Source organism: Heteronotia binoei, chromosome 7, assembly GCF_032191835.1.
Source record: "Heteronotia binoei isolate CCM8104 ecotype False Entrance Well chromosome 7, APGP_CSIRO_Hbin_v1, whole genome shotgun sequence".
Taxonomy (NCBI): Eukaryota; Metazoa; Chordata; class Lepidosauria; order Squamata; family Gekkonidae; genus Heteronotia; species Heteronotia binoei.
The window spans coordinates 2,126,773-2,137,788 of record NC_083229.1 but is presented as its reverse complement, the minus strand read 5'-3'; the positions used below and the strand labels follow the sequence as shown (position 1 = coordinate 2,137,788).

General features: G+C 53.6%; 1 protein-coding gene across 2 annotated transcripts in view; it reads left to right on the top strand.

Moving 5' to 3' along the window:
• GPT (glutamic--pyruvic transaminase) overlaps window positions 1–6,322 on the top strand; it is a 61,179-nt gene extending 54,857 nt beyond the window's left edge. For both annotated transcript variants that reach the window (XM_060243148.1, XM_060243147.1), the window contains exons 11-12: window positions 3,869–3,981; window positions 4,671–6,322. In XM_060243148.1, coding sequence (XP_060099131.1) covers window positions 3,869–3,981; window positions 4,671–4,761 — 204 coding nt within the window. In that variant the 3' untranslated portion in view covers window positions 4,762–6,322. The remainder of the gene's footprint in view (window positions 1–3,868; window positions 3,982–4,670) is intronic.
• Window positions 6,323–11,016: the final 4,694 nt, after the last annotated feature.

The window sequence follows — 11,016 nt, the reverse complement described above, 5'->3', positions numbered from 1 at the left end:
GAAGGTTGGGAGAGCTATTTCCCCTCCCTGGGCGCCGCGACCCACGCAAAGGACCTCTGTCTTCGCTGGGTTCAACTTCAACCCACTCGATCTAAGCCACGCCGCTACAGCCTGCAAGGCCCGATCCAGGTTCCCTGGGGCGGAGCCAGGCCGGCCGTCCATTAGTAGATAGAGCTGGGTGTCATCTGCATATTGATGGCAACCCAGCCCAAACCTCCGGACAATCTGGGCAAGGGGGCGCATATAAATGTTAAACAGCATTGGGGAGAGAACTGCTCCCTGAGGCACCCCACAATCAAGTGTGTGCCTCTGGGATCGCTCGCCCCCAATGGCCACCCTTTGTCCCCGATCGGAGAGGAAGGAGGAAAGCCACTGTAAGGCCAGCCCCCTAACCCCTATGTCGGCAAGGCGGCGCTTTAGTAACTGATGGTCGACTGTATCAAATGCCGCCGACAGGTCTAATAACATCAGTACCGCAGAGCCGCCCCGATCCAGATGCCGCTGGAGGTCATCCACCAAGGCGACCAGCACTGTCTCCGTCCCATGGCCCGGTCGGAACCCAGACTGGCACGGGTCAAGGACGGAAGCGTCATCTAGGAACCTCTGTAGCTGCAACGCCACTGCCCTCTCAATAATTTTGCCTAAGAATGGTAGATTAGACACCGGACGGTAATTCGCCAATTCGGCCGGGTCTGCTGTACATTTTTTTAAGAGAGGGCGAACCAACGCCTCTTTCAGAGGCGTTGGGAAGTGCCCCTCTACGAGGGATCTATTTATGATGTCCCGTAGAGGACTTCTGAGCTCCCTCTGGCAGGATTTAATCAGCCAAGAGGGGCAAGGATCCAAATCACATGTTGTTGGGCGAGCAGCGGAGAGGATCCCATCGACTTCCTCCAGGTCGAGCGGGTCGAAGCGATCCAGGACCAGCCCTGAAGACAGGCACGGAGCCTCAATTTCACTCACTGTTTCCAAGGTGGTAGGCAGGTCTTGGCGGAGCAATGAGATTTTATCCGCAAAATATTTCGCAAATGCCTCACAGCCAATCTCCAATTCTCTAATGTTTGGTTTGCCTTGTGGCAAAGTTATAAGGTCCCCAATTATTCTAAACAGTTGTGCTGGGCGCGAATCTGCGGATGCAATCTTGGCTGCAAAGTAATTTTTCTTTGCGGCCTTGACTGCCATCTCATACGACTTCATAAGCGTTCTGTAGGATGTTCTCATTGCTTCGTCCCGAGTATGTCTCCACTGCCTCTCTAGTCGTCTGAGCCCTTGTTTGAGTTGGCGCAATTCCAAGGTGTACCATGGGGCCAACCTCCTACGAGGGCGCAGAGGGCGCCGGGGTGCTATTTCGTCAATGGCCCTGGTTAATCGGTCTTGCCAGGCTTCCACAAGGCCATCGAGGGAATTGCTAGTGGGCCAGGGTTCCCTCAGGGCCGTTTGGAACCGTTCCGGGTCCATCAGGCTCCGAGGGCGAGCCAAAATAGGCTCTCCGCCCATACAGGGTTGGGGTGGCGTCCCCACACGAGCCTTAAGGGCTAGGTGATCCGACCATGGTACCGCTTCCAGCGCGATATCGCTCACTGAAATCCCGGACGCAAAGATCAGGTCTAGTGTGTGTCCGGCTTGGTGCGTGGGAGTCGTAACAAATTGAGAGAGCCCCAGTGTCGCCATGGAAGACACTAGGTCCATCGCCTGAGTGGAGGCCGTGTCGTCGGCATGGACGTTGAAGTCACCCAAGACCATAAGCCTCGGGAACCTCAACGCCCAGCCCGCCACTGCCTCCAATAGTGATGGTAAGGCGCCGGTTGGTGCGTTAGGCGGACGGTACACCAACCAGACTGCCAACCCCTCTCCGGCATCCCACGCCAAACCAGCACATTCAACACCATCGATCCTTGGGTCCGGGAGGGCCCGAAAGGAGTAATCCTCCCGTATGAGTAACGCCACTCCTCCCCCCCGCCCGCTGGTCCGCGATTGGTGAAAGACCGAGTATCCCGGGGGGGCCATTTGGGAGAGAGCCACTGTCTCCCCTTCCCTCACCCAGGTCTCGGTCACGCAAGCCAGGTCCACGTCCTGTTGGAGCAGAAACTCCCTCAGGATCGCAGTCTTGTTGTTTACGGACCTGGCGTTGCATAACACCAATGACAGAGGCGAGCCATTCCTCTTGGCCCCACTACCTGCCACCGTTGGGATGGGAAGTAGACTGGAAGGTGGCCGAGCCCCTTTTTGTCTCTGTCTCCTTCCTTTGAATAACTGTCTACTCCCACCGTCGTACCTTCCCCTCCCCAGGAGCACTGGAATCCCTTGGCCGGACATTGCGGTTGCACTGGGTAAAATTCTCAGATCTTATTTGCCAATTCCCTCCTGGTCTGTCGTTTTAGCTTATCCTCTTACTAACCTCTCTGACTCCCACCACTTGGCCCACTTCCTAAACCTTGAATTAATTAATTTAATTAATTTAGTTGCCCTCCCCAGTCTATTTCAATCGATTGCTACAAAAACTTCTATAAATTTAATCCTCCCAGTATCAATAAATATCCTCCCTCCCCACCCCTCATTCTTAGCAACTGAGGATCAATAAGTACATTCCAATATATATAAATATATATTAAATCTAATTTACCAATTGATTGAGTTAAAATATCCTAATAAATTAATTAACAATAAAATTATGACAGTTCTGTTGGTAATCAGGCCATTGGTCAGTCGTTAAGGAATAGATTGCACGTTGTCCATTGTCCGCCTGGTTTATTGGGCTTGGGTGTTTTAAAGTGCAAGTGCAGGTGTTACAGTCTGGAGGAGGGATGAGGGAGGCGATCTCTTCTATGGTCTTCCACATTAATGATTTTTGTCTCTCTGATCCACGCCAATGTTGTTTATTCCGTGTGCAAACTGAGCTCCCCTGAGCCCCGTACAGGGCTTCTCTATTGGGGTTGCCCAAGTCGCTGGTCAGTTGTGTTGTATGGCGTTTTAATGATCAGTCGGAGGGGGAGGTGGAGGGTAAGACGGGTTGATGAAAAAGAGGGGGGGGGGAGCAAGAGGTGGGCGGTCGAAGGCAGGGGCTAGAGAGCGCCCTCCTAGTTTCCACCTAGTCTCCGTTCTCGGGGTGGCCCGCTGTTTGGCCGCCGCTCCCCGCGCGCTCTCCACGCGCCGCGCCACCACTTCGCAGCCCCCGAGGCTCGACCACAGCGTTCTCAGCTGGCCCTCGACCCCGGCCTCCAGCGTCTCCCCGGGCGAGCTCTCTCCGCTCGACTCTCGGCTCTGTTGCCTCCCGACCCCCGCAGCACTCTCGCGACGCCCAAAGTCGGCGCCCTCCGTCGCCCTCGCTCTCAGCCCCCAACGTCTCACCAGGGCGAGCTCTTCGCGTGCGGCTCTGATGTACACCAACCCCCGCGGCTCGTCCGCGGCGCCCTCAGCTGGTCTCACTCCCGGCCTCCGACGTCTCGCTAGGCCTCGTCAGCTCAGTCTCTCCTCACCGGGGCAAGCTCTCCACGGCAGTCCGTGGTCGCGCCTCACCTCCACCGCAGCGCTAGGCCAGTCGGTCTTCGGTGAGTTACTTTGCTCCCGGTCGGGCCGCCGTTGTTCCTCGTCTCTGCTGCTGCACCACAGTTGTTCGAGTGGTTGTTGTTATTTTGTTGATGTTGTTTAGTTTAGTTGCTGTGTCTGTTAGTATTAGTTATTAGTTATTCAGTTATTCAGTTGTTATAGTTATTAAACGGCGGGAGCCCCAGCGCTAGGCTTCTACCGCCGCCGCCATCTTTTTTAATTGGATTTGTGCCCCCCCCCCCGCTGAAACAGCCTCAGGGCTGCACTGGGTTCAGGTTGCCATGTGGCGATGACCCCACCAGCTCCTCTTCTCTCCCCCCAGGCCCAAGGGAAGGCCCCGGACATGTTTTTCTGCCTCCAGCTGCTGGAAGAGACGGGGATCTGCGTGGTGCCAGGGAGCGGCTTTGGGCAGAGGGAGGGCACCTTTCACTTCAGGTAACTGGTCCCCTGAGACTTTCCCTCCAACTACAAATCTGTAACAACCACCCTGTGAGGTGGGTTACATTGGTGTTTCCCATTTGCAGGGTCGCGACCTGGCACCAGGCCACGGAAGCCTCAATACCGGGTCACAAGAAAAAGCCAAAGCTAGCCCCGCCCCCAGCAAAGCATGAGCTCTGCTCTGCTTCCTTCCTTTGCCCGTCTCTGTGTTGTGCAGAAAAAGCTAGCCTTGAAGACTGACACAGGCTGCAAAACCTGAGCTCCATTTTCCTTCCTTCCTTTCCCCGTCTCTGTGACATAATTCCTGTCTCCCGGCTCCACCCCCAAATTCTCCTGGCTCCACCCCCAAATTTTAGTGGCCCACGAAGGAGAAGTGTAAAAATAACTGGGCCATGGGGGAAAAAAGTTTGGGATACCCTGGGTTAAATTATGTAACTGGCCCAGGGTCTCTTAGTGAGCTCCGTTGGTGGGGAAGGGATTTGAACCTGTGTCTCCCAGATATCGTTTTGACGCTTTTAATCCCATTATACCACACTGGGCGTCAGAGGACTTGGGTTGATTTAGGGAAGGGGGTGCAACTCTGGCAAGGGGGGGACTGCCTCTGGGGGGGCCTGGTGGTCTGGACGGGTCCATCGGTCGCTCTTCCTGGCTCTGAGTGCCTCCTTGTGCTCTGCTCTCCTTCCCAGAATGACCATCTTGCCCCCCGTGGAGAAGCTCCAGATCCTGCTGCAGAAGCTGACCCAGTTTTACGCCAAGTTCGTCCAGGAATATTCCTAACCTGCAGGGCCCCAGCACCGGGGGTGGGTGGGAAGGGGCACCGGAGGGAGGCTGGGGCAAGGGTAGGGAAGACCCCAACCTCCACAGTCACCTTCCAGCGGCCCCCTGGTCCTGTCACGGCCACGCTCTGCAAGGCCCGCTCCTGTCCGAGCAATAAAAGATGGCGGCACGCGGAATGGCCAGTGCCACTTGGCTGGACTCTTTACCCACAAGGCATTGCCTGGACGTTGGGGCAGCTCCCATTGGCTCAGCCCTTCGGAGGAGACTCAGACGGTGGGGGGGACCTCAGCCTGCCCTCAGAGCCTCTGTCTAGTAGGTTGTTCCCGCAGGCTGTCTTTGGGGCCGCTTACCCCAAATCCAGGTGAACAAAGGAATGGATTCTGCTGCCTTAAGCCCCTGCCTCCCTGGGCTGCCTGGCTGAGAAAGATCTTTCCCAGTACCGGCCCCTGAGATCCTTTTAACTAGAGGTGCTGCTGGGGATTGAACCCGGGGCCTTCTGTATGCAAGGCAGGGGCTCTACCACCCAGCCACAGCAGCCTCCACTTCCTATGGCCTAACTTGGGCTGTTGGGCTAATGCCAAGCGACGGTGCCCGCGAAGGAGGAAACAAATCACAAGAGGAAGCCGTGCAATGAAACGCTGTACAGAAGCAAAGAGCTCACGGCACGATACTGCAAACGGTATAGCTTGAATTGAGAAATGTACAATAAAACATGTATGAAAAAGCTCTCGTCGCACCATCATTCTATACTGTACACGGACAGCCAGTTTCAAGGCTGACTTGATTTCAGTGCTGACACCCCTTCGTGCAAAATGCAGTAGACCTAAATCCAAGTCCACGGGGGAGCTGTTAAAAATAATAAAGGGTCCCGCGCCGTCTTCTGTCACTCACGCGGATTCAAAAAGAACTTGGTCCAGAAGTCCCCACAGAAAAGAAGCACGCTACGGCAGACCGGGAATCAGCCGTTTCTCCAGGCTTCGTCAGGTATTTGCCTGCAATCGGGAGCGGTGATGCAATCACAGAGTCCCTTCGAGTCGTGCAGAAAACGCTGGCGTTCCCGGACGAGATCGCAAGAACTTTTTCATAAGTGTTTTATTGTACATTTTCTAGTACAATTTATACCATTTGCAGTATTGAGCTTTTTGCTTCTCTATAGTGACCCACGAAGGAGGGCCAGCAAACTCAGCCTGGTGCTGTCCTTTCTCCTGGGCAGTGAGCCTTCCGTCCCCAGCGGGGATTCTGCACCAGGATTCGGCGGGGGGGGGGGAGGAGGGGGGTGTTCTTCCTTGGCTGCCTCAAGGATTCCAGCGTTCCCACAGAGAAGCTGTCTGCACAGGGCACGGGGGCAGAGTCCGGGCTGAATAATGCATGCCTAGCAACGGGGTTTGGTTCTGCTCCGTCTAGGCTGGGGTGGAGGAGTCCAGCAGAAGCCAGGGAGGTGGCATTCTCATGCTTGCCGCCGAAGCGTTTCTTGACATGGATGTTTTGCCCTGGTGTTGTGCGTCCTCCCCAGTGTGCCTGAGCGTGGACATGAGGGGTCAATAAAAGCCACTGGAATGAACTGGAGGGGGGCTGTCTTCTCTGGGGGTTCAGGCGCTGCACCCCATCTGGCCGAGTTCCAGCATGCCTTGTGGAAGGAGGATGGTGGGTGGGGAAACAGCAGGGGGGAAGCCCAGAGTTCTCCTGTGCAAAGTCAGCTGACTAGGAGGCGGAGCTGGGCCACAAGGAAGGAAGGAAAGCATGGAGGTGGAGGGGGGGTGGAGGGAGAGGTGGAAAGAAAGCCAATTTTTCTTTCAATGCATTCTCTAAGCTGCAGGTTGGCTTGGCTTGGCGAAATGGTTTAAAGAGAGAAAATGCCTTCTCCATGCTGGCCAACAGGGTGGTGGGGACTTCAAGAGCGACACAATATGTGTGAAAGAGCCCTGCTGTAGACCTCTATGCTGCAACCGGGGGGGGGGGGGGTGAGCTTGGGGGAGCTGGAAATGTGGCCCAGAATGTTTGACTGTGCAGAGGAGCATCAAGAGAAGCCAAACAAACCAGGCGGGGCATAGCCTTCATGCTGCAGCTGTGGCCAGAGAAGAAGACTGCAGATGTATACCTCGCCCGTCTCCCTGAATCAGAGACTCAGAGCGGCTCACAATCTCCTTCTCCCACAACAGACACCCTGTAAGATGGGTGGGACTGCAGAGGGCTCTCACAGCAGCTGCCCTTTCAAGGACAACCTCTGCCAGAGCTCTGGCTGACCCAAGGCCATCCCAGCAGGTGCAAGTGGAGAATCAAACGCGGTTCTCCCAGATAAGAGAGCTCTGGCTGACCCAAGGCCATTCCAGCAGGTGCAAGTGGAGGAGTGGGGAATCAAACCCGGTTCTCCCAGATAAGAGAGCTCTGGCTGACCCCAGGCCATCTCAGCAGGTGCAAATGGAGGAGGGGGGAATCAAACCCAGTTCTCCCAGATAAGAGAGCTCTGGCTGACCCAAGGCCATTCCAGCAGCTGCAAGGGGAGGAGTGGGGAATCAGACCCGGTTCTCCCAGATAAGAGCTCTGGCTGACCCAAGGCCATTTCAGCAGGTGCAAGTGGAGGAGTGGGGAATCAAACCCGGTTCTCCCAGATAAGAGAGCTCTGGCTGACCCAAGGCCATTCCAGCAGCTGCAAGTGGAGGAGGGGGGAATCAAACCCGGTTCTCCCAGATAAGAGAGCTCTGGCTGACCCAAGGCCATTCCAGCAGGTGCAAGTGGAGGAGTGGGGAATCAAACCCGGTTCTCTCAGATATGAGAGCTCTGGCTGACCCAAGGCCATTCCAGCAGCTGCAAGTGCAGGAGTGGGGAATCAAACCCGGTTCTCCCAGATAAGAGAGCTCTGGCTGACCCAAGGCCATTCCAGCAGGTGCAAGTGGAGGAGTGGGGAATCAAACCCGGTTCTCTCAGATATGAGAGCTCTGGCTGACCCAAGGCCATTCCAGCAGCTGCAAGTGGAGGAGGGGGGAATCAAACCCGGTTCTCCCAGATAAGAGAGCTCTGGCTGACCGAAGACCATTCCAGCAGGTGCAAGTGGAGGAGGGGGGAATCAAACCCAGTTCTCCCAGTTAAGAGAACTATGGCTGACCCAAGGTCATTCCAGCAGCTGCAAGTGATTTGGAGTTGGGAGTGAGCAGTGAAGTGGCCAAGTTTGCAGATGACACTAAATTGTTCAGGGTGGTGAGAACCAGAGAGGATTGTGAGGCACTCCAAAGGGATCTGTTGAGACTGGGTGAGTGGGCGTCAGCGTGGCAGATGTGGTTCAATGTGGCCAAGTGCAAAGTAATGCACATTGGGGCCAAGAATCCCAGCTACAAATACAAGCTGATGGGGTGTGAACTGGCAGAGACTGACCAAGAGAGAGATCTTGGGGTCGTGGTACAGAACTCACTGAAAATGTCAAGACAGTGTGTGATTGCAATAAAAAAGGCCAACGCCATGCTGGGAATTATTAGGAAGGGAACTGAAAACAAATCAGCCAGTATCATCATGCCCCTGTATAGATCGATGGTGCGGTCTCATTTGGAATACTGTGTGCAATTCTGGTCACTGCACCTCAAAAAGGATATTATAGCATTGGAAAAAGTGCAGAAAAGGGCAACTAGAATGATTAAAGGACTGGAACACTTTCCCTATGAAGAAAGGTTAAAACGCTTGGGGCTCTTTAGCTTGGAGAAACATTGACTGCGGGGTGACATGATAGAGGTTTACAAGATAATGCATGGGATGGAGAAAGTAGAGAAAGAAGTACTTTTCTCTCTTTCTCACAATACAAGAACTCGTGGGCATTCAATGAAATTGCTGAGCAGTCGGGTTAAAACGGATAAAAGGAAGTACTTCTTCACCCAAAGGGTGATTAACATGTGGAATTCACTGCCATAGGAAGTGGTGGTGGCTACAAGCATAGACAACTTCAAGAGGGGGTTAGATAAAAATATGGAGCAGAGGTCCATCAGTGGCTATTAGCCACAGTGTGTGTATATATATGCGTGTGTGTGTGTGTGTGTGTGTGTGTGTGTGTGTCAGTGGCTATTAGCCACAGTGTGTGTATATATGTGTGTGTGTGTGTGTGTGTGTGTGTATATATACATACACACAATCTGTGTCACACAGTGGCCAATAATATATATAAATTATTGGCCACTGTGTGACACAGAGTGTTGGACTGGATGGGCCATTGGCCTGATCCAACATGACTTCTCTTATGTTCTAAGTGGAGGAGTGGGGAATCAAACCCGGTTCTCCCAGATAAGAGTCCACACACTTCACCACTACACCTAGGGTTGCCAAGTCCAATTCAAGAAATATCTGGGGACTTTGGGGGTGGAGCCAGGAGACTTCGGGGGTGGAGCTAGGATACATTGGGGTGGAACCAGGAACAAGGGTGTGATAAGCATAATTGAACTCCAAGGGAGTTCTGGCCATCACATTTAAAGGGACAGCACACCTTTTTAAATGCCCTCCTTCCATAGGAAATAATAGATAGGGGTACCTTCTTTTGGGGCTCATAAAATTGAACCCCCTGGTCCAATCGTTTCGAAACTTGGGGGGTATTTTGGGGACAGGCACTAGATGCTATACTGAAAATCTGGTGCCTCTATCTCAAAAAACAGCCCCCCCTAGAGCCCCCAATACCCACGGATCAATTCCCTATTATTCCCTATGGGAATCATTCTCCACAGGGAATAATAGATGGGGGCGGGGAGAAGCCTGTAAAAACAGGGGATCCCCCTCTGGGACCTGGGGATTGGGAAGCCTAACTACACCAGACTGGCTGACGCCCTCCTCCCTGCCTGCTTTCTGAAGCAGGGATGTCACAAAATTGGGGGAGTGGGGAGGCTTTGAATCCTTAGGAGTCTCATAGTTTTGTTCCCCAAATCATACATCCCAGAATCATAGAGTGATAGAGTTGGAAGGGACCTCCAGGGTCATCTAGCCAACCCCCTGCACAATGCAGGAAACTCACAAATACCTCCCCCCTGCTCCACACTCAGAAGATAGCAACAACCCTTAGCGGGGAGGGTGGGGTATAAAATTAAACCTTAAACCTAAAAACTAAATCCAGAATCCCCAGCCAAACTGGCCTGGAGACAAATTGGCAACCAGCATTCCCCTGGTCGTGTAAGAAAGGGAAAACCTGCCGCTCTCATGCAGCCACGCAGAACAGGGCTGGTTCCTGAGGCCAAGAAACAGAAATCGTCTGGAGGAGGAGCCTCTTGTGCTGAGAAGACAATGTGAGCCTAAGGGGCCCAATATTAAGGTAACAGGTGATGGTTAAACATTAGCAAAGGGTTTCTTCTGATCTCGGGTCAAGGATTTTCAGGGCATTGCCCCTGATTCGACACACGAGGAAACATTCGCTCTTGTCTGACTAAACCTCTTTGCCATATTCTGGTCATCCATTCTTGGGGATTTTGCTTTCCTTGAGCAGCTTCCAAATCACTGAGCCGGGGCCTTCAAGACACGGGGAAGGACCTCCTGGATCTCATGCTAGCATCAGGGTCCCCCAAAGGCATCTGGGAATGGGAGAGGGGGACATTCACAAGGGCCTTTTCCAACTCTTCGCTCCCCTCCAATGGTCCCCCCAACCTTGGCCAGCCCACACAAACATTTTGCAGTTTTGGGAAGCTCCTTGAAAAAACGTCTGAGAATAGGGTTGCCAAGTCCAATTCAAGAAATAGCTGGGGACTTTGGGGGTGGAGCCAGGAGACTTTGGGGGTGGAGCCAAGATCAAGGCTGTGACAAGCATCATTGAACTCCAAAGGGAGTTCTGGCCATCACATTTAAAGGGACAGCACACCTTTTCAATTCCTTCCTTCCATAGGAAATCATGAAGGATAGGGGCACCTTCTTTTGAGGCTCATAGAATTGGGCCCCCTGGTCCAATCTTTTTGAAACTTGGGGGGTATTTTGGGGAGAGGCACTAGATGCTATACTGAAAATTTGGTGCCTCTACCCCAAAAGACAGCCCTCCCCCAGAGCCCCAGATACCCGCGGATCGATTCATGATTTTCTATGGGAATAAATCTCCATAGGGAATGATAGAGTTCCCAGAAGACATTTCCCTCCCCTCACCCCGCTTTCTGATGACCCTGAAGCGGGGGGGGGAGGGTCCTCCAAACCGGGGGATCCCCTGCCCCCACCTGGGGATTGGCAACCCTATCTGAGAAGAAGAGCAAAGCCCCCTGAAGCTCCAGAAGGGGAGAACTCTTCAAAGCTGCCTTTCTGTTCGACAGACCC